This window comes from Trachurus trachurus (assembly GCF_905171665.1).
Source record: "Trachurus trachurus genome assembly, chromosome: 7".
Classification (NCBI taxonomy): Eukaryota; Metazoa; Chordata; class Actinopteri; order Carangiformes; family Carangidae; genus Trachurus; species Trachurus trachurus.
Window position 1 is genome coordinate 34,741,604 of NC_139901.1, and position 24,335 is coordinate 34,765,938.

A 24,335-nucleotide genomic window follows, 5' to 3' on the forward strand; every position below is an offset into this window, starting at 1 on the left:
AGCAGGACAGACGGAGAGAGAGAAACACCACAAAGAAACAAAACGGAGAGAAAACTGGACTTTGCACGTATTAATTTAGCTCACGCTGATTTGACAACAGCTGAGTTTGTGTGCAGCGATAAGCAGACTGAAGAGCCCCGAGCGCTCGCTTTCAACATCAGTCAGAGGATTAAGAGGAAACAGAAACTCCCTCAGAGTCATTAAGGGAAAAAAGCACGGCCATAAAAAAACTGCTTCTTTAAAGTGTTTTATTAAAAGGCAGAATTACATGGAGCCTGCTGAGCATCCAGCACTGATCTGAGACCAGCTTCCTTCTGTCTGTCAGTGTGGTGTGTTCAAGTGCCTGGAGGCTCTGTGGGAAATCTTCCAAACTGGTGAAATCAGATCAAAACACGCCTCCGGAGAGAGAGAGAGACAATACAACTCTATGGTCTCATGCAGATCTGTCAGGATTCAACCACAGATCCTCTATTTACCCAGAGACCCCATGAGAGGCTGCAATGATAGAAACGGTGACACTTCCTGTCTCCTAAAGTGGGCGTGGCCAATCGTCACACACCTCGTCTGTAAGAATTTGTAGCTAGATGAAAGTGAGATATTTATATTTTCTTATGATAACATTAAAGCTTCAGTCAGTGATCCAGTGGTTTAGTCTAACTTCCTGTCAGCAGATGGAGTTAGCAGCCCCCGCCCTCGTCATGGATCTATTGGTCCTCGTCCCTACGTCACCACATTCAGGCGCATCCCTTGGCTGCACACACAGAGAGGACTGCCCCTTTATGCCGTTCTCTCTCCTCATTGGATAAAGGTTGTAGGATACAAGGAAAGTTTTCTCCTGGGCTCAGAGCAGAGCAGAGTGACTGACAGACCCGTGTTTCAGACCAAACACTCTATAGAAGTGATTGCTGTCGGAAGATACAACTATTTAAGACTTATATTAACACAAATATATCACTTACTTCTGCTTTAATTAGGCTATTTACACTACTAACAGTCATATTTAGCATGACGAAAATTATTTATGATTTACACGGGAGTAATTTGTATTTTTTGTTGAAGAAGATGTTCCTTTACAGCCCATAATAAAGGTAATAAAAACCCAATGGGCTGTACAAAGAATAAATAAGAATGAATAATTAAAGAGGTAAAAAAAAGAAAAATGTGTCCAAACAGAAAGAAGCAGTGAATCTAGTTAAAGTTTTCTGAGGCGACAGAGCTTCAGAGGAACTGCTCCGTGTCAACGAAGCCTCGTTTGTGCTCTGGTTTTGTTTGCAGCAAATAAATAATAAAATCAAATAAAAGCCTTTTATATCTGCATCCTGTCTGTGCCTCAGGCCCTTTCTGCCTCAGAGGTTTGAATTCCCCGAGTGTCGGCTGGAAGGTACGTTACCTGTGAGGCACCGCGGCTGGATAATCCCTCTCTGCCACTGTTGAAGTGTCATTGTGACAGCAACACACACAGCAGCGTTTAGTTTCACAGCCACAGCCGTGAAATAGATGTTTTATCTGTGACATGAAGATATAAAATCACTGATTGATCCGTTTTGATGGTATTGTGTGTGGTCGTGTGCTCCGATATTCCCAACACAGCACCGCATACATCAAGATTTGTCCAACGACCACTAGAGATTCATCAAAAAATAACCATTAAACCGTTAAACCAAACCAAGAAGAAGATGGTTTGTTGATGGTAACCGTGGAGATGGCAGCCATACTGGTTTGTTATGCTTGGAGTCAGTAGTGGCGTTTCCATCCACCTGTTCTTATTTGCATTATCAAAATTTGCGGAAAAAAACTTGGATAGATGGAGACACCAGAAATACAGAAAAAGGCAGAAAATTTGCAAAAACAAGTTTTTACTCTTGGAGGAGGTGGAGTCGTCAGCGTATCGATAGAAGGAAATGTGACTTTTTGCTATGGAAACAGGTTTAGCGAATGAACGATGACCGACGGCGTTCACACCGCAGTATAGTAGCTATACAAGTTTCCCAGAATGCAGCAGCATATAACAGGCAGAAAGCTGTTTTATTTCCCGCTGTAGCTCTGTTGTTATTACGTCACTTTATTAACTGTTCAGATCCCCAATGTGCGGTCGGTTTATCCAAATGAGGCTTATAGAGTCATAGAAAGGACAGTAGAACACAAAATGAACTTCATTCTCCACCTCTTGGATGTCACATAAATTACAAACTCTATCGTCTTCTGCTGTGCCGACGTATCTTCCTGTCTCCATATGAAGACCAAGAACACAGCTCTCAATATGAAGCACACAGGGATCTTTTCTTTTTAGACAAATTATACAAAACATAGTTTTCTGGGCCAAATACCTGTTTTATTTCACAGTAAGTACGCAGCTTTGGTTTACCCCAGATATCTAATGCCCATCTATCTTTACTTTGTTGGAAAATAATTTATTTTAATACATTTATAAATAAAGTTATTGTTATTATTATTATTAGTGATGATCAAATCTCTGACTCCTGCACCTCTCCCATGTAGAACCTGCCTGTGTGAGTACAGATACAGGTAGTACAGGTAGTAGGTCCAGATATACCTGTGTTCTGAATGATTTGTATTTGTATTGTAAGAGATGAAAACAGTCTAACTCTCCCTGTGCAGCTGAAGCCATAGAAGTTCATATTTAATAGTGAACTATTTGAGTCCATTCATCTGTGAGACTTTTGTCAGGGCGCTCCATCACCGCCGTCCGTCCGTCCGGCTCGTCTGAGTAAACGTGTCAGTCAGTGTCTGAGGCCTGATTGATGCCTCCGGCTCCCTGCTGCTGCTTACATCCCATATTAAACACTCTGCACTTGTTGTTCACAGCCATAAATAATTTAAAGTCATGCTCCTTTCATCACCAGCACTTCATGTTCCTCTTAGAATAAAATGAGCTGCAAGTGAAGATGGGAAACGACGAGACGAGACGTGTCACAGAGATCTGAACACACACTGAGTCTGATGAGTTAAACAACGTGTTCATGTGGTTTAACCATCAGAGCAGCAGCAGCTCCAACAACTGTAAACTGTTTTCTTGTCTGTAACAACATCTCTGTCCTGTCTGTCCGTCCTGGGTGAGGGATCCCTCCCTTAGACCGGCCTCCCCTCCCTTCCCATGGACCAGTCTACCACCCAGTCCTCCCATCGAGCTGACCCCCCCCCCCCCCCCCCCCTAACAGAGACTGCCTTCATCAACTCCTGCTAACATTTCCATATTTCACACATTCTGTGACAAACTGTAAACTGTTGTCTTGTCTGTAACAACATCTCTGTCCCGTCTGTCCGTCCTGGGTGATGATCCCTCCTCTGTTGCTCACCCTGAGCTTTCTCCGATTTTTCCCTGTTAAAAGGGTTTTCCATGGAGTTTTTCCTGAGTGGATGTGAGGGTCTAAGGACAGAGGATGTTGTTATGATGGGATGTAAAGCCCTTTGAGACAAACAGGTGGTAAAAACGGGCTATACAAATAAAATTGCCTTGCCTTGCCTTGCCAACATACTGAAAGATAGCAGAACTAGCTCCACTGCTCGCTCCTATATCCACCACTTTATTTTCCCATGATCCATTGCGTCACACCACAACAGAAGTGGGTTTTAGTAGCATTCTAGCGAGCGGCTAACTGGTAGCGTTAGCCACCAGTTCTAGCGAGCGGCTAACTGGTAGCGTTAGCCACCAGTTCTAGCGAGCGGCTAACTGGTAGCGTTAGCGGCTAACTGGTAGCGTTAGCCACCAGTTCTAGCGAGTGGCTAACTGGTAGCATTAGCCACCAGTTCAAGCGAGCGGCTAACTGGTAGCGTTAGCGGCTAACTGGTAGCGTTAGCCACCGGTGTAGGTACCAAATGTGGGGGCTCTGAGCTGCCAAAACCGTGTTGTCTAAATCTGATGTTTGTTAAAGGGATAGTTCACCCAAAATTCAAATTTCACTCATTATCTACTCACCCTCATGTCAACTAAGAGCTGTGAGAATTTTCAGAGTCCTCCGTTCCTTCTCTGAGTTACGGGGGGGTCTGCGCAGCAGTATTTGTCCATATAATGGTTGTGAATGGACACCAGAGCTCTTCGTCCAAAAAGACACACCAAAAAACATCCAAATACCTCCATACTGCTCGTCTGTAATGTCCCTCTTGTATTGAAGCCCCGACATGAGAAATTGTTCCGAAAAAATTAAATAAGTCTATATTTTAAGCTTGTTTGTAGCGGAAGCTCCCAGTGTCTCAGTTCACTGCTCTGCCTGTGTAAGTGCAAATCTCACGTGATTTGCACTGACCGGCGGAACAATTTCTCATGTCGGGGCTTCAATACAAGAGGGACATTACATACGAGCAGCATGGAGGTATTTGGATGTTTTTTGGTGTGTCTTTTTGGACGAAGAGCTCTGGTGTCCATTCACAACCATTATATGGACAAATACTGCTGCGCAGACCCCCCCGTAACTCAGAGAAGGAACGGAGGACTCTGAAAATTCTCACAGCTCTTAGTTGACATGAGGGTGAGTAGATAATGAGTGAAATTTGAATTTTGGGTGAACTATCCCTTTAAGTCTAGAAAACTAATTATTGAACAAACATTACTATTTCTGTGTGCATGTTTTTGTAATTAGTCATGGTTATCGTAGTTGTTAGCTTTGCTGCTGCTGACAGCTAACAGCAGCAGCTAAGCTAACATCAGGACGTCAGCTGTTAAAACCCTCCCGTTGTGGGACACGACATGAAACTACTCCAGTTAGCTCAGTCATGTTGGAACTCAGATATCCGCTGGAGAAAATATTTTTTTCATGGGCCGTTTATTGAGTTATTTAAGACACTGCTAACGGCTAACAGCTAACAGTTAGCCCTGCTAATCTAAATAGTAATGTTTGTTCAATAATTAGTTTTATAAACATCAGAGTAGTCACAACGGTGATATAGTGACGTGAAAATGTGACATAAAGCTAAAACCTCGTCCGTATTGTTCTCATTAAAATTACGTGACGATTATAAATAAAGTCATCACGGCCGATGTCTATCAAGACAAGTGGAATGGAGTGTCATGGCAACACCCAGCGTCATTCTCCAGAAAGTGGTGGATAGATTATATCTAAAGGTCTGGACTGAGTCAGAGAGGTTGCAGGTTAATCCTCTACAAGGACTCACACAGCTCAGCTACTTGTTGTGACCCTTCAGTCACAGCAGAGGAGACAAACACCTCACAGTTTAAAGTCCAAACTCAAAGCTCAAACTGAAGAGTTCTTTCCAGGTGAAACCACAGAGCAGAAGGTTCAAACGTCCAACAACAGTAACAACAGCCACAACAGAATATGGAAGGGAGAAAAATAAACTAGTGATGTAGAAGATGTAAAGATGTAAAGACACAGAGTCGTTGACTGAGGCAGAGACTGTAGGTAAAGTAAATGTTTTATTGCAATAATGAAGAAAACTGAAGCTGCTGAGAGAAAAAGAGAACACAAGGTAAGTATGACAAAAACAATTTTATTACAGTAACAGAAATAATCTAAGATGGGCGGCTATGACAAACACTAACACTCTAATGACTGTAACAGACTGAACTCAGTGAGGCAGACGACTACAGTAGGTGTAAGACCAAAGAAAGGAACAAAAGGAAACAAAAAGCAAAGAAAGTTAACAACATCAACAATCCATATCTCAATATGTAACTCAAAGCAAAGAATCAAACAAAAAGATAATTAATTAAAGGGACAGTTCAACATTTTGGCAAATTGGCCCATTGCCATAATCCCTATAGTCATAGCACATTCACCACGCTATGAGATAATAACACAACGTTACCACACAGAGTTGTTTTAGAGGGAAATACAGAGACTGTTGATGAAAAACTGTCCCTGAAGGCAACGTGCATCAGCAGTTTTACATGAATTTCCCTCTACAACAACTCTGTGTGGTAACGTTGTGTTATTATCTCATAGCGTGGTGAATGTGCAGCTCACAACTTGTCCACCAGAGCGTTGTGGAGTTGTTGGATTGTGTATTTGATGAGTTTGATGATGAGGGAAACCAAGAAATCCCATAATGAGCCTCCGTAGCGTAGCTCTGAGCAGCTCACGGCTCTGCTCCGCCGTTCTAAAAACAGCTTGCACCGACAATTAAAGGTAACGAACCTACTGCTATGACTATAGGGGTTATGGCAATGGGCCAATTTGACTAAATGTTGAACTATCCCTTTAAGCAAACTCAATAAACCTGGACCATGAAAACAAATCAAAAGTACAGAAAAGCAAAAACGGTCAAAGTAAACGAAAGAACTCAAATAAACTAAAGAGTGCTGATAAGGCCAAAACAAAAGATTTTGCACCTACAGACCATAATAATCTCACATGTTTCCATCTTTTCTCTCCATATTTTTACTTCTCTGTCGTCCACTGCTCTTCTGGGTGTGAACAAAGAGAAGGGACTGGTTTGGTTTGTAAAGTCGGTGTTCAACCACCAGCTCTTTTCAATTATTCAGCTTCAGCGATGAGGATGAATTACTCCTCCACCCTCAGCCTCCAAAAACGGAAACAATCTCATTAGGATGTTAATGGGCCCAGAGTTGGATGATGGAGGACTGGGAGGACGAGGAGCTGCTATTTTTACTGCCACATATTATACATCGCTATACTTTTCTATTTCTGGCAACACAGCGTTTCTCTCTCTTTCTTGAACATTTTCTCATCAGCAGCTACATTTATATTTTCTGAAGTATCGTCACATTAACAGTCAGTTTTCTCTTTTTCTCCTGTTCTTTCACTGTGGAACGGTTTTAATCAGATGGGTCCAGGATAATCAGAAGGTTTGGAGTGAAGGTCCAGTTTGAAGAAGCAGCTCTTCTCCTCCGACTCTCCTGACAGACCATAATAAACACACCAGGGAGGTCAAATCTGACGATGGGAGACATAGTGACCCGAAGAAACAGAAGAAAGGCCAGCAGCACTCGTGTCCTTCTCATTGTCCTTTATTACATACTGCGTCGGCGCTTAACATGCACAGACCGGTTTCGACAACGTCTTCCTCAGTGTGCAAAATACAGCAGGAAGTGATGCACTTAAATACTCACAGGTGTGGTTAATCACTTGATTGATCAGTATTAACATTCGAGACAAATAACAAATTGCAGACATTAGAAAAATAGAAATATGTAGAAAAATGTAACAATATATAGAAAAATAACAAATATTCAACAACCCAGACATATCAAATATCACAGGCAAATCCACAGGTAAATAGACCCATTAAAAAAATTCGGTCAGCCATTACAATAAAAGGAGACAGAGCACAACAGCACAGTGAAAACATAAAGCGCTGGAAAAGCTGTAGCTCCCTCTATATATAACATAATCATCCAGTATCAAAAATGAAAATGAACATCCAGTATCACAATGAATGAACTACCAGACTAAAAAATCCAGAATCCAGAATATACTCCATGAGACTCCCCATCATGCACATAATAGAAAACTATACTGACAATATGCGCACAATAGAAAACTTTACCGACACACATTATAGAAAGCATCCCAACAATAACTCCTCATTCATCCCTTTAGGGTACTCAGTCTGTAACATGTGTATCCAAAATGCTTCTTGTTGCAGTAAAACTCTTTCCCTATCTCCCCCTCTTTAGTTTGTTCCTGAGAGTTTTGTTGGAGAGTGCGTGTTTTTCTTTGTTTTTTAGACATAGTGACCCGACCTGTTGTAGAGAACAGTGTTATAACAAGTTACTACTGTTTCTGTTTCTACAAACTATACAGTTTTTACAGTAACACCTTGCCAGGAAGACTACAGTCGGAAACTAGCCGTTGGCTAACACACTGGCACCTTTACATTTTATTATGTTCATTACGTAATGTGCATTGTCCTCCTTCAATAAATAAATAAATCACAGTGATCCAGTCGTGTCCTGTAGCAACACAAAACCTAATGAAGCCAATAACGTAATCATTTTGCCCATTTTAAATGATAGATAGATAGATAGATAGATAGATAGATAGATAGATAGATAGATAGATAGATAGATAGATAGATAGATAGATAGATAGATAGATAGATGGATAGATGGAGTGGAGTCTTAGAGGAAACACTGAGGTAAAGACCTACTTAGTGTTAATAACCTGCTGTTTCCTAATAATAAAGAGCTTGTTGAGGGATTCAGACTCCTGAGTGTGTGTGTATGTGTGTGTGTGTGTGTGTGTGTGTGTGTGTGTGTGTGTGTGTGTGTGTGTGTGTGTGTGTGTGTGTGTTTGAGACGACTCAGCTGCTCCGTTCATTTAGAGAAACTCCTGACGAGGAGTTTCCTGTCGGTTAATATCACTAACTGCTCCTTTATTTACGACCTCGGCCCCCGTCTGAGTTCTTAGCTTAATTACTGCAGGACCTCAGGTCCGGTGGAGTCGCTGATGGAGGGATGGAGACAGAGGAGGAGGAGGAGGAGGAGGAGGAGGAGGAGGAGGAGGAGGAGGAGGGAGAGACAACTGGATTTGGGTTAAAGAAGAGTGAGAGGAGAAGAGAGGAGGTTTTGTTGCAGTGTGATGAATCAGATCTCAGCACACTGCAAAAACTCAACATCTCTCCAAGAATATTTGTCTTATTTATTGTCAAAATGTCTCATTTCTAGTCAAAACTAATCTCTTTCCACTTAAAATAAGACTCATCACCTGAAAATGAACTTGTTTTTAGATCATTTTCACTTGTTTCAAACTCATTTTCAATTGAAATAAGTAGAAAAATCTGCCAGTGAAAGAAAGTTTTTGCAACTACTTATTTTAAGTGAAAATCTGCTTGAAAAAAGTAAAACGTGTCTAAAAACAAGCTGCTTTTTAATGTGATGAGTTTAAGGGTGTGACGAGATCTCGTCCCACGAGATCTCGCGAGATTAAACTTGACGATATTTCTTGTCACGTTAAAAATCTGTCTCGCTGGATTTTTTTTTTTTTTAATGTTAAAACAATGTCCGAGTATCACAGTAGTGAAATGGCTGCCACTACTTCTAGAGGAAACACTGCACATAAGGTTTGCACTTGAAAAAAAGAAAGACATATTTAATTTTCTTTATTTTATTTGAACTTTTATATATTTTAGTTTCAATTTGTGGAAAAAGAAGTTTATTAAAAGCTCATGCTTACATCATGCATGTAAAGAGTTATAATAAAACATTTCAAAATGCATGTGCAGCTCTGTTAAATAAAAGTCTGTTGGTCCAGTCAGATATTTTGTCATTGTAGTTTTCTTAAAATCTCGTCTCGTCTCGTCTCGTTCTGGTGAGCTGAGTGTATCGTCACACCCCTAGTGATGAGTCTTATTTAAAGTATTATTAGGTAAGGCAAGGCATCTTTATTTATATAGCAGCGCATTTCATACCAAGGCAACTCAATGTGCTTTACATAAAGACAAAACATTAAAAAAAAGAAGCATAAGACAGAATAAAAACAAACAAAACACTGAAAACAGAGTTAAAAGCAATTATTAGATTAGTTTTGACTAGAAATTAGACAAATATGCTTGGTGAGATATTTGAGTTTTTGCAGTGATCCAGGTGTGTCCTCTAGTCTCCTGAAATAGTCCACTAACTACAGCCTACAGCCTCCGTCACCATGGTTACCATCGTTCCTTGCAACATTAGATGCCATTTGTTGTCATGGTTACTAAACAGTGTTGTTGTTGTTGTTGCCTTTGTTGGACGGTGACAGATAATAAACAAGAAGAAGCAGCGAGAGACAAAACCCAAATAGACGAGACTCCTCAGAGCTGAAAGGGGGCGGGGCTTCCTCTTCATCCTCTAGATGTCATGTGGTTATGGGATGTTTCTCACTGTGGGACAGCTGGTTTCCCTCTGAAGGGAACAGCAGCTGTCATGACCCTCTGTGTCTTTAGACTCTGTGAACACTGAGTTGAGATGTAAAAACTAAACGTTCATGTGAAGGAGGAGTTTAGTGGAGTTGAAGCTGAACAGTCGATGTTCAGGAATAGAAGGTAAAGAAAGTAAACTGAACTAAATAATGTAAAACTGTCTATTTGGTCTGTTTAACTCAGGTGTATTTGTGTCACCATGGATCCTGCAGGTTAAGCAGATACTGGATGATTGTGGGTTGTGTATTAACTCTGACTGGTTGAAGCTGTAACTGTCCAACAGAGACTGAAAGATCAGTTCCTGCAGACATGGAGAAGTGAGCTTGGCAGTATGACATCATGTGACATCTATATTGAGTTTAAACTAGAAAAGTATTTATTGTGTTCAAACCAACAGTACAGACAGGCCATCTGCCACTTCAGAGTAAACAACACAAGAATACCAGAAGTTACTGTCTGGTCTAAAGGACTGGATAGAGGTTATGTGACCTATGTAAAGAGCCAGATCGGTGATGAGTTCCATGTTCTGTTTCAATGCAAGAACACATGTATTGTATATCTAAGAGAAAAATACCTCCCTAAATACCATGTTCGTCGCCCATCTATGTTTAAACTACTTTTGTTATTACAGTCTGATAAAAGAAAAGTTATTTATAAACTAGGTGCTTTTCTGAAACGTGTTCTTCCTCTGGTTAAGTGATAGTTGTTGCTCTGTCCTGGTCAGAGATGTATAAGTATGTACAGCCTCCACTGCCTCTTGCTATGTCTGATTATTTATATTGTTTAATGTTTGTGAAAAAAAAGAAAAGAAAAATAAAGAAGTAAAGTGAAGAAGGATCAACAGAGTTTCTGTTCTTCACCTAAACATCTCAGATTCTACAGACCAGCACTGATTCATGACGATGACATCACTCTGAGTCGGTCCCTGCCCGGTGCTTTGTGCTGTAGCTCGTACCGGGGTCGTGGCCTCCACAACCATCAGACGGCTGAGCTCCTCCGACCAATCAGACGGCAGCAATGATCTGCTGAACACTTCTCCCCTCGGAGCCTCGGAGCCGCGGCCTTAAAGCCAATAAAGCCAGAGCGGAGCGGAGTGAACTGGGCGATTGAGGGAGGAGAGCAGCAGAGTCCACCATCCATACACAGGAGAAGAGCTGGAGTCGACTCGGCCCTCTCTACATCCCAGAACCCTGAGAAACAGCAGCTCCATCTTTACTGTGATGTGTGTGGCCACGCCCCCTTTATTATTATTATCATTATTATTATTATTACTATTATCATGGAGGATTCTGGAGCTTTAGATTCAGATGATACAAGACAACCTGAGACACAGATCATATAGAGTATATTAATTTGTTCCACTGGTCTGTAGTTTCATCCTGTGGAACTACTTTCAGCAGCGGATTAATCCCTGTTTGAGGCTGTGGTGCGTTTTACTGGGTTCATATGAACGATGGACACTGAGGTGGTGTTGGTGTCGTTGTGTATGAATCTGATCCCAGTGCAGCGCGGCCGTTGTGTCACTGTGTGGTGGAAAATTGCTATGATGGGTATTGTCCTTGTAATAAGTGGTAACATAGTCTTTGAAGTAGTTGTAGTAAGACCATGTAGCAATCCTGTTAACTCCATTAGTGGAGACATTTGTGTATTGACCATAATAAACCTGGGGGCAGAGCAAGGACACTAGGATGACCCATGGACAACCTTGTTTACTAACTAATCTAGGTTGTAAATTCCTACAGGGAAACCAACAACGGGGGCAGACATTTGTTGAGTAACACATCTGTTGGATTGTTTTATTGTCTGGGAAGGCTAGAAGTGCTTGTAGTAATGAAGTAACCAGAGTCATAAAGTGGGGTATAAGAAGGGACTTCTCTGTTCTTGGGGCACTACTCTGAACTGCTACCTGCCATGTAGTTCTGTGTTCTGTTCCCTTCTCCCCTTCTCTGTGGAGAATGGAGAATAAACTTGGGTGCATGCTACCTCTCCTGTCTTGTTCTTTGACTCGCCACCGGCAGGACCGATATTTCCACGACAACTGTAACACAGTTTAACAGACGTTCAGCAACATGAAGATGTTTCTAAAACCAACAACACATCAGTATTAAGTTCTAGACGACGAGCAGCGTTGGAGCAGAACCAGTAATAAAACACTGAGCTGCTTCACCTGCTCTTCAAACCGTCTCATGGAACTGATCTGAGTTTTTACTCTTGACTCCGCCCACCTCCGGACAAACCAACCAATGAGCCGGGACGACGATGACCTGACTGGTGACTCACCACCTGTCACTCAAAGAGGCCACGCCCCCAGTCAGGTGTTTATCTTTACGCCTTAAACCAACACTAAGTCACTTTTCAACCTTCATTTAGTATTTCCAGAACTTTAGTGATAGTAGGCTACTACGACTTACAACAGGTTGAATGACATCACACCTCTGTGATGGCCTGAGGAGGTCTGTGTCATTATGGTCTGTATCGCGTCATTTCCCTCTTTCCCCACTCATTAAAAAGACGAAGAACACCTCTGTGGGAGGATTACCGCTGTCATGGCAGAAGCAGCAAGAAAACCGAAGAAATTAAAAGTTTTGTTTGAGGAAACTAAAAGACCAAAGAGGGAGATTAAAGGGCAAATTCCACTGGATGCGGAACAGCTGTAGCTCATACATTCAGCACAGAGCAGCTCGTGCACGACAGGAAATCGTGTGCAAAATACAAAACAAAATACCTGGTTAATTTTCAAAATAAAATACACGCAGATCATATTTCCCGCACTGCACGTGAAAACATTGTAAAGTCTGGCTTACTCTGACAAAACGGTAGCTCCTATCAGAAGAAAACTCATCACAAGGACTTCCTGAACGGTTTTGGTGTTTCTACAGTAAATATTTTGCATAAATGTGGGATTATTGATGATAACAGATCAACAGTTGTAGTTATGTAGCAGCTCCGTCCTCCTGTCCACTTCCTGTTGAACATGTGGAGACTCACAGCTGGAGTCTGCCCCCGGTGGACAGGAGAGGAACTGCAGTCTGCTCCCATATCCACGGATGGTTTACAGTTTTTCTCAATTGCTAAAACACTAAACCCTGCTGTCTGAACCAAATGCTCAGTTGCCTGAACCCACTGATTGAATCAGTCTCTTTTGGCAAAACCATCAGCACTTTTCACCTGTTTAGACTTTAACAACTCACCAACACATTTTCATTGTGATGCACCTGTGTTGCATAATGCTGAGCACAGGTGGCAAAAGTCAAACACAACTAAAGCACAAGTTTCACCGGTTGAACACAACAACTCAAAATTGATCACACTTGTGTCCAATGATGTGAGGGCACATATACTGTAGCTAGTTCAGGATGAAGTCCTGTGGCCTGATCCAGTACAGAGAAACGATGCTGTGGATGAGTTGCACTTCTCATTTCTAGATTTTTGTACTGTACAAGTGCTACATGTAAAATGTACAGGATTTCTGGTTTTTGTACTCTTTTTTTTACTATGTACAAGTACTAAATGCACAGGTTTTTTGTTTTGCAACATGCATTTAGCTACAGTGAAGGATAAACATTTATTTCTACAGCTTCATGTGCTGAGCTTTGTGTTTTCTATTTGTCTATGTAGTGTTTAGTGACTGCTCAGTAGTGTTTTTAATTTTGATTGACTCGGAGCACGATTTGACAACAGAGTTCAGTTTTGAGAACAGATTGAACTGTTTTGAGGTGAAAGTTTGGTTTTGCAAGAAGAGTCTGAGGTTTTGTGAATGTAGCTTGAATTGGGGTTTGTGTTCACAGTTTAGAGAAAAGGAGAGAAGCTTTAGAGAAATGTGTCTTAGCAATCGAGAAAAACTGTAAATGATGTTTTAAAATGATGATGATGCTGCAGAGGAAAGAGAGAGAGACAGAGAGAGAGACAGAGAGAGAAGAGAAGAGAAGAGGAGAGAAGAGAGACAGAAGAGAAGAGAGACAGAGAAGAGAAGAGACAGAAGAGAAGAGAAGAGAGGAGGAGAGAAGAGAAGAGAAGAGAAGAGGAGAGAAGAGAGACAGAGAAGAGAAGAGACAGAAGAGAAGAGAAGAGAGGAGGAGAGAAGAGAGACAGAGAAGAGAAGAGACAGAAGAGAAGAGAAGAGAGGAGGAGAGAAGAGGAGAAGAGAAGAGAAGAGAGAGAGAGAGAAGAGGAGAGACGAGAGAGAAGAGGAGGAGCAGCGGAGGTGAAGAGGGAGCAGAGAAACGGCGTCGGGGAGGGAGAGAGAGGCGATGACATCACAGCTGGTCGCTGAGGTAACGTCTGTGACACAGAGCTGCACACACACAACTCAGTCCAGAGGAAGAGGAAGAAGAGGAAGAAGAGGAAGAAGAGGAGGAAGAGAGGAGAGAGACAAAACTCTGACAAAGAGTCGAATGTTGATGAAGACGAGTGATTCTATGTAAAATAACTGAACAGAGATAATTAAAGGGACAACCAGGAGTTTCTATTTGGTTATAAAAAGTCTGATATTAATGTGGATGAATCTCCGTTACCACTTGTTAATGGTCCATTTTAGATAAATCTATGGTTTTGTCTCTATGGTTATTTTGTTATTATTAGTGGTGGTGGAAATGCTGGGCGAGCCGACCAGCATTTCTTTACTTTCGGTTTCGTGGCGAGTCATGAGAATAACGCCGCCGAATCTCCGTTTATGGTGGGAACTACGACGGTATGTGATCGTCTTCCAACCTCTGACTTTAATTCTTGATGAATGAAAACATGAGTCTGTCTTGCACCGGTCAAAGAATTTCACGGTGCGGAGGCTCATAAATGTAGTGTGGAAACACTTCACTTTTACAAAACTCCTGGTTGTCCCTTTAATAAAGATCTAATGGACTAAAGCTGAGACTCAGAGAATAAACCTGTCAATAAAACCTGGAATAAAAACTGGAATAAACCGGTTTCTGTTTCTTCACTTGGAGATTTTCTCTCTTTCGTTTGGACAAATTCATCCAAAAAGAACCTGAGACACCTCCACCTGCTCTGTCTCTGTCAATTCAATTCAATTCAATTCAATTCAATTCAATTAGCTTTATTGGCATGAACAGAAACCCGTTGTTGCCAAAGCACTGCACAAACTCACACTCACAAAGACATTTCAATATAACAAATATATACACAGTAGGCTACATACACATCTCAATATTCAATAACAAATAAACAATATTCCATACAACTACACCACAATAGACTTTAATACAATCAGGTATAAATAATGGTGCAGGTTAAGATGTTAAAGAGTCTAAAGTGTCCCTCAGGTTGTGGCAGCAGACACATATTTAGCTGTCAGAGGAGCTGCTGTCCCTTCTCCTAGCAGGACGGACATCTTCTCCTCTGGTGTTAGTAGCAGGTGGAATCTTGTGATTCTCTTACTTATTTTATTATTTATTATTTATTTATCTATTATTTCTTTAAAGTGAGCGTCTTAAAGAGTATTTCTCACAGTGGAGCAGGAAGTGCATCTCTGTTTCAGTTTCTCCTCTCCTCTCCTCTCCTCTGTCTCTGTCTCCATCGCCCTGCATGTGGTTGGAGCGGTGCAGCGTTCAGCCATGACATCATCCTAGAGGACAGTTAACTAAGTGATGTCATCTGAACTCAGGTGACACCAGTGCAGCTGAAAGCAACGTGGGAACTCAAACTGCTCAGCGTGCTTTTTAATTACCCTCAGGGATAAATAAAGTTTTTTGAATTGAATTGAATTGAATTGAATTGAATTGAAACAGGTGAGTGAGGCAGAGAGGATTATGGGTAGAGGAAGAGGACAGATGTCTGAGCTGAGAGATGCTGCTCTGCTGCCCCCTGCTGGCCACAGCCCTGAACTACAACACAGGACCAGACGCTGCTCTGCTGCCCCCTGCTGGCCACAGCCCAGAACTACAACACAGGACCAGCAGGAGGAGACGGACGGACCAATCAGAAGCTCCGTGTTAAAACACAACAACAGTTGTTGTTTTTATATTTATTATTGTTGTCAGTCATTATTATTTTATTTTTTAAATTAATTTTTTCATGTTATTTTGTGTTTTTTCACATTAAACTGTAATATAAGGTGGAGGCTTGTGGCTTTCTGCCTCTCCCTGCACTGTCCTATTGTTACCTACCATGTTTTATGTTTTATTCTTTTAACTTTGTCCAAAAATAAAAATTCTAATTCAAATTCAACAGTGATGATGTCATCATGTCCTCTCTGACATCATCATCCTGTGACAGGTTTCTCTACCAGATGTTGAAGTGTCGGCTCAGCGAGGAGGTCGTTCCTCTGGAAAGTCAAAGTCGACTTTCAGCTTCAAAGCTTGGATCCTTGTATCCGTGGCAACAGCAGCCAACAGACCAGCTGAAGCTCCACTGATGCTCTGTGAGTAGTTCAGGGTCCAGTAGGTAAATTTCAGCTTTTCCCTAAATGGGTCATGTCATGTATGGAGGAGTTGAGACAGGTTTGATGTCACATACAAACTGCATCTGTTTTACATCGTTTCAACTTTTCAACCTTTCTATTTTCAGACCAAATCAAATTCAATTCAAATTCAAATCTTTATTGTCATATGCACTGAAGACAGCGTCACAATGAAATTCTGACTCTGTGATGATGATTCCTCCGGCAACATTAAAAAGCAGCTAATAATAAAAACAACACTAGTTAAAATGACAACAATGAATAAATGTTAACACTTTACAATGAGGGTCCCTTAATTAACGTTAGTTAGTACATTATTAAGCATTAATTATCTGCTTACAGATATATTAACAATCATTTTCATGTATTACTTAGGATTAGTTAACACATTAATTAATGTAGCCTATTACTAAGCAGTTAATTAATGTTTACGACTCAAAGTTAGTTAATAAATGATTAAATAATTAGTTATCATTATGTATGCATTACTCAGCATTAATTAACACATAGTTTATATATTAATGCTTAATAATGTACTAAAGGGACCCTTATTGTAAAGTGTTGTAAACCAAACAATAAAAAAGATTAGTTTAATTAGTTTAATCTGCTCTCACTGCGTCGGGAAGAGACGTCGGACTTCAACGTGTGTGTGTGTGTGTGTGTGTGTGTGTGTGTGTGTGTGTGTGTGTGTGTGTGTGTGTGTGTGTGTGTGTGTGTAGCACCTGTTACTCGGGGGTTTCCCTCCTGCAGGATGTTTGGGTCTGAGAACAGGAGGTTCCCCCCCCCATCCTCCTCTCTTCTCCTCCTCCTCTATCTGTCCTGTTCTCCACTTCCTTCTCTTACCCCCCCTCTCTGTCCCGTCCTCCCATGGCAACAACATCCCACCTCTGACCCAACGATCCCAACACGGAGCGGTGGACTGGGAATGTCACCGAGGTTTGATGTGTGAATCTGTGTTTGGTTTGGATGAACTCTGACGACACCGTCCCGTCACACTCAACTACACGGCTCAACACTTCTTTACGTTTCAATTTTAATTTGACTGATGATGTCATGGCCCTGAGTTTCCTCTGATGCTTCAGCTGCACGATACTGAACGTTCAAATCAACCTCCAACACTCAGAAAAAACAGCTGTTCAGCAGTTTGGAAAAACAAAAAACAGTTTTCCAGCTGCAGAAAAACTGCTGAGGTGAAACTGGATATGTAACTCTCTATCTGTTATATCAACTCTGTCATCTGCTCAACACTGGAAATCTGAACCTGTAGCATCTCGATCTGACAAATGTGTCAGTGGGAGGAATTATAATAATGATAATACAATTACAATTGATTGTGTGCTATTCAATAATGTGTTTATCTATTTATTCTGTGTAGCCGACTTACACTGTGGACCAGATTTATTAGTGTGTTCTTCTTGGTCTCCTATTGTTTTATGTGCACCATGTAGTGTCAGTGAGTTTGCTCTGACTGACATTGTAAATATATGCACAACAGGGAACACAACACAGACGATGGGAACACACACCGGGGTTAAATGCCCAAGGAGAAACAAGGTTCAGGTGGAGACATCGACACAGGTGAGACACATTAGGAAATAAAACAGGCGGGAAACTTGACAGGAAGACAGGAGTAGGACACAGACTTCAAAATAAAACAGGAAACAACTGAAATAATCAGGGGACACATGGAGGACGTGACATAAGACAAGAAGACACAGGGAAACTCACAATAAGACACAACACAAACCATGGTAGATCATTCATGTAACACTCACTAAGTGCTTCACAAACAGTTTGAAAGACACAGAATACAAGTAGGAGCAGTAAAACAAAACACCAGACATATGTGCAATAGTGGGAAAGGTAACGTTGGTCCTTGTTTTAGTATACCAGTAGGAACCAGTGTAAACCGGAATAAACCAGTGTAAACTGGAATAAACCAGTATAAACCAGTGTAAACCGGAATAAACCAGTATAAACCAGTGTAAACCGGAATAAACCAGTGTAAATCGGAATAAACCAGTATAAACCAGTGTAAACCGGAATAAACCAGTGTCAATCGGAATAAACCGGAATAAACCAGTATAAACAAGTGTAAACCGGAATAAACCAGTGTAAATCGGAATAAACCAGTATAAACCAATGTAAACCGGAATAAACCAGTATAAACCAGTGTAAACCGGAATAAACCAGTATAAACCAATGTAAACCGGAATAAACCAGTATAAACAAGTGTAAACCGGAATAAACCGGTGTAAACCGGAATAACCAGTATAAACCAATGTAAACCGGAATAAACCAGTATAAACCAGTGTAAAATGGAATAAACTGGTGTAAACCGGTATAAACCAGTGTAAATCGGAATAAAACTGTGTAAACCGGAATAAATCAGTGTAAATCGGAATAAACCAGTATAAACCAGTGTAAACCGGAATAAACCAGTGTAAATCGGAATAAACCGGAATAAACCAGTGTAAATCGGAATACACCAGTATAAACCAGTGTAAACCGGAATAAACCAGTATAAACCAATGTAAACCGGAATAAACCAGTATAAACAAGTGTAAACAGGAATAAACCGGTGTAAACCGGAATAAACCAGTATAAACCAATGTAAACCGGAATAAACCAGTATAAACCAGTGTAAAATGGAATAAACTGGTGTAAACCGGTATAAACCAGTGTAAATCGGAATAAAACAGTGTAAACCGGAATAAATCAGTGTAAATCGGAATAAACCAGTATAAACCAGTGTAAACCGGAATAAACCAGTGTAAATCGGAATAAACCGGACTAAACCAGTGCAAATCGGAATACACCAGTATAAACCAGTGTAAACCGGAATAAACCGGTGTAAACCGGAATAACCCAGTATAAACAAGTGTAAACCGGAATAACCCGGTGTAAACCGGAATAAACCAGTATAAACCAATGTAAACCGGAATAAACCAGTATAAACCAGTGTAAAATGGAATAAACTGGTGTAAACCGGTATAAACCAGTGTAAATCGGAATAAACAGTGTAAACCGGAATAAATCAGTGTAAATCGGAATAAACCAGTATAAACCAGTGTAAACCGGAATAAACCAGTGTAAATCGGAATAAACCGGAATAAACCAGTGTAAATCGGAATACACCAGTATAAACCAGTGTAAACCGGAATAAACCGGTGTAAACCGGAATAAACCAGTATAAACCAGTGTAAACCGGAATAAACCAGTGTAAACCGAAAAAAACCAGTATAAACCAATGTAAACCGGAATAAACCAGTATAAACCAGTGTAAACCGGAATAAACCAGTGTAAATCGGAATAAACCAGTATAAACCGGAATAAACCAGTGTAAATCGGAATAAACCGGAATAAACCAGTGTAAATCGGAATAAACCAGTGTAAACCGGAATAAACCAGTATAAACCAATGTAAACCGGAATAAACCAGTATAAACCAATGTAAACCGGAATAAACCAGTATAAACCAGTGTAAACTGGAATAAACTAGTGTAAACCGGTATAAACCAGAATAAATCAGTGTAAACCGATAAAAACCGGTATAGACCAGTATAAACCAGTATAAAACGGACTAATCCATGTCCTCTTTCTAGAATGCGCTTCAACTGGGAGCAGCAAAGTCTGGTAGCTCTGAGTTTCTTACTCTGTTTTTGTTGTATTTTATCATATTTTTTCAATTACTGATGGATATTTCTTCTGTGAAGAGAAGAGTTTTCTCAAGTGAAGAGCTTTTTTCGTTGAAGTGGAGAAAATCTGGGGTGTATCACACTATTCCGGCTGAGTTGAAGAGGCGTTTTCGTGGTTGCCGTGCTGGTGCAGGTTTAAAGGCAAGGAAGTGGAAATACAAGCCCATTCTGCCGTCTGTCATCATGGGGAATGTCAACTCTCTGACCAACAAGAGTGATGAGCTGGAGATATTGGTGAAGACTCAGAAAGTTTACCGTGAGTGCAGCCTGATGTGTTTTACTGAGACCTGGTTGAATCAAAACATCACTGACTCCATTGTGGATGTACCTGGCTTCACTCTCATACGGTCAGACAGAGATGCTAAGGCAAGTGGCAAGAAAAAAGGAGGAGGTCTGGCCTTATTTGTGAACCAGAGATGGTGTAATCCTGCACATATTACTGTCAAAGAGAAGATGTGTTGTCCAGATATTGAATTATTGGCTGTTGGAATGCGGCCATATTATGTACCAAGAGAATTCAGTCATATCATAACAATACTTGTGTACATCCCTCCCAAGGCAACAGCTGATGTTCCATGTGAAATACTGCATGAAATGGTTGCTAGGATACAGACAAAACATCCTGAGGCACTTATTATAATATCAGGTGACTTCAACCATGTTATCCTCTCCTCCCACCTGACTGGATTCACACAGTTTGTTAAATGTGCTACCAGAAAAAACAAAACCCTTGACTTGCTGTATGCCAATGTAAAAGAAGCTTACAGAGCCACTGCCTTGCCACCACTGGGAAGGTCAGATCACAACCTGGTTTGTCTGCAGACCTGTTACAAACCCTGTGTGCAGAGGGAACCTGCAACTACACTCACAGTAAGGAAGTGGACACCTGAGGCTACTGAGGCTCTGAGGGACTGCTTTGAGTCTACAGACTGGAATGTTCTGCTACACTCGCAGACACCTAACAACACATCCACTGACATTGATGAGATGGCAGAGTGTGTCACTGACTATATAAACTTCTGCAGGGATGTGGTGTTGCCGGTCAGAACAGTTCGTTGCTTCACTAACAATAAACCGTGGATCACAAGTGACATCAAAAGCTTCCTAAATAATAAGAAGGAGGCTTTTAAGATTGGTGACTCAGTCTTGATTAAGACAGCACAGCAGGAACTGAAAGTGAGACTAAGGCAAGCAAAGAGAGACTACAAGAAAAAGCTGGAGAGCAAACTACAAAATAATAACATCAGGGAGGTCTGGAGAGGAATGAGGACCATCACTGGATACAAGGAGAGAAATAGGCAGCCTGAGGGAGATGTTGACCTGGCAAATGAGTTTAACCAGTTTTACAACAGGTTTAACATAGCCTCTTCTCCCTCACCATCACCACTTGGCGGTCCTGCTCCATCTGGCGGTCCTGTTTCCGGCGGTCCTGCTCTACCTGGAGGTCCTGCTCCATCCGGCGGTCCTGCTTCCAGCGGTCCTGCTCCATCAGGCGGTCCTGCTTCCAGCGGTCCTGCTTCCAGCGGTCCTGCTCCTCCTGGCCCTCCTGGCGGTCCTGCTCTACCTGGTGGTTCTGCTCCTCCTGGCGGTCCTGCTCCTCCTGGCGGTCCTGCTCTACCTGGCGGTCCTGCTCCTCCTGGCGGTCCTGCTCCACCTGGCGGTCCTGCTCCTCCTGGCGGTCCTACTCCTCCTGGCGGTCCTGCTCCTCCTGGCGGTCCTGCTTCCGGCGGTCCTGCTCCTCCTGGCAGTCCTGCTCTACCTGGCAGCCCTGCTCCATCCGGCGGTCCTGCTCCTCCTGGCGGTCCTGCTCCATCCGGTGGTCCTGCTCCAGCCGGCGGTCCTGCTCCTCCTGGCGGTCCTGTTTCCGGCGGTCCTGCTCCATCTGGTGGTCCTGCTTCCAGCGGTCCTGCTCCATCCGGTGGTCCTTCTCCATCCGGCGGTCCTGCTCTACCTGGCGGTCCTGCTTCCAGCGGTCCTGCTCCATCCGGTGGTCCTGCTCCAGCCGGCGGTCCTGCTCCTCCTGGCGGTCCTGTTTCCGGCGGTCCTGCTCCATCTGGTGGTCCTGCTTCCAGCGGTCCTGCTCCATCCGGTGGTCCTTCTCCAGCCGGCGGTCCTGCTCTACCTGGCGGTCCTGCTTCCAGCGGTCCTGCTCCATCCGGTGGTCCTGCTCCAGCCGGCGGTCCTGTTCCACCTGGCAGTCCTGCTTCCGGCGGTCCTGCTTCCGGCGGTCCTGCTCCTCCTGTCGGTCCTGCTCCATCCGGCGGTCCTGTTTCCGGTGGTCCTGCTCCACCTGGCGGTCCTGCTCCATATGGCGGTGACACTCTACTCTCCCTGGAGGAAGTGTCGGCAGAACTGAGGAGACTGCGTCCTGGCAAGTCGGCTGGCCCTGATGGTGTTTCAGCTAGACTCCTTAAGGACTGTGCTGCCCAGCTGGCTGTGCCTCTCCGTACCATCTTCAACCTGAGCCTGCAGTCATGTAGGATCCCTCTTCTCTGGAAGACCTCGTGCCTGGTGCCGGTTCCCAAAGTGGCGAGGCCAGCAGGAATCAGTGACTACAGACCAGTAGCCCTGACTTCTCATATTATGAAGACTCTGGAGAGACTACTACTTCGCCACCTTCGACCTCAAGTGCAGCATTCTGTGGACCCCTTGCAGTTTGCATACCGGGAGAACATTGGGGTGGACGATGCAATCATCTACATGTTGCATCGGATTTACTCTTACCTGGATGAACCTGGGCGATATGTGAGACTGCTGTTTCTAGACTTTTCCAGTGCCTTTGACACAATTCAACCTAGTATTCTGAGAGGAAAGCTGGAGAAGGTGGGTGTAGATCCAACCATCATCTTGTGGGTCTATAACTATCTTACAGAGCGGCCACAGTATGTGAGGCTGGGGAATTGCATGTCAGACACAGTGGTGAGCAGTGTAGGAGTACCACAAGGTACTGTGCTCTCACCTTACCTCTTCACACTTTTCACTGCAGATTTCACATCCACATCTGAATCTTGCCATGTTCAGAAGTACTCTGACGACACGGCCATAGTGGCATGTGTGAAGAAGGGACAGGAAGATGAATACAGGGACCTGGTGGGGGCGTTCACAGTCTGGTGCAACAACAACAACTTGTTGCTTAATACATCAAAGACGAAAGAAATGATTATTGACTTTGGCAGGTCCAACAGATCCTTACGGCCTGTGACTGTGGATGGGGTGGACATTGAGAGGGTTCAGTCATACAAGTACCTTGGAGTACACCTTGATGACAGGCTGGACTGGTCCGTACACACAAATTATGTGTACAAAAGGACACAAAGCAGGCTCTTCTTTTTAAGAAGACTCAGGTCTTTTGATGTATGTAATGTAATGCTGCGTATGTTTTATCAGTCTGTCATTGCAAGTGTTACATTCTTTGCTATTGTCTGCTGGGGTAACAACATCAAGGTCAGGGACAGGAACAGATTAGACAGGCTCATCAAAAAATGTAGCTCTGTGATGGGGGAGGGAGCGGAGCTGGTAGAGGCTGTGGTTAAGTGGAGGATGGGGTGTAAGTTGAAGACCATCCTGGGTGACCCCCAACACCCTCTACACAAAACCCTCTCAGGTCAGAGGAGCAGCCGAAGCAAAAGGCTCATCTCCCTGACCTGCAGAACTGAAAGATTTAAGAGATCATTTGTTCCTGCTGCAATCGTTTTATATAACACTTGTTAAAATGTATTTTTGTGTTCATCTTTTTTGTCATTGTTGTATGAGCTACTGGACTAACGTGAATTTCCCTGCTAGGGATGAATAAAGTATTCTCTATCTCTATCTATCTCTATCTTTCTATTCTTCCACCTCCTCCTCTTTCTCTTCCACTTTCTATTCCTCTTCGTAAGAAATACTGGTTCAAACATGAACGGGCGGAGCGTCAAGCGCAACAAGTGCGACGGTGCGAATGACACGAATAGTCCAAAATGATCAAGCAGCGAGATACAAGCGATTGTATTTGCATCTGTCGCGTTCAGTGTGAACGCCCCATTACTGTTTTTACCATTACAGTCCCATTACTGGACTTTCTCTTCCTGCTGGTGGACTTTCTCTCTGTATCTCTGACAAACTGTGTTGTTGTATTTATAATAGCCTACTCCACTGCAGCCTGTGTACAGTAGGACTCGGTCTCGGTCTCGGTCTCTCGGTCTCGGTCTCTGCTGGATCTTTGGCTTCTGGAAAGTAAAGCAGCAATAAAAACCTGGATCTCTGTCTCTGCTCTTCTGGCTTCCACCAAAACCTGAGTAAAATAAAATACCAGTTGATTGAAGCTTAAAGACGTTTAAGTCCAAACCAAACAGTGTTTATGTCATTTAACGTCTGGAGGAGTGAAATGAGCCTGAAAACATCTGGAGC

The 24,335-nt window shown here is 42.6% G+C and overlaps 1 protein-coding gene and 1 long non-coding RNA gene across 2 annotated transcripts in view; one reads left to right on the forward strand and one right to left on the reverse strand.

The window, feature by feature from the left end:
• Window positions 1-24,335, forward strand: part of LOC310988711 — a 531,702-nt gene that overhangs the window by 380,994 nt on the left and 126,373 nt on the right. The window lies entirely within an intron of this gene.
• LOC310988279 (uncharacterized protein) lies at window positions 21,621-22,181 on the reverse strand. Its single transcript, XM_083974811.1, has 2 exons — window positions 22,141-22,181; window positions 21,621-22,071 (listed from the first exon to the last, which is right to left on the reverse strand). Exon 2 carries the CDS (start codon window positions 22,033-22,035, stop codon window positions 21,631-21,633), a length of 405 nt encoding a protein of 134 aa, XP_083830937.1. The 5' UTR covers window positions 22,036-22,071; window positions 22,141-22,181; the 3' UTR covers window positions 21,621-21,630.

What these genes read in the sequence shown, in the direction of transcription:
- LOC310988279 (XM_083974811.1), bottom strand. Translation starts at nt 22,035, where the DNA reads ATGGAGCAGGACCGCTGGAAGCAGGACCACCAGATGGAGCAGGACCGC.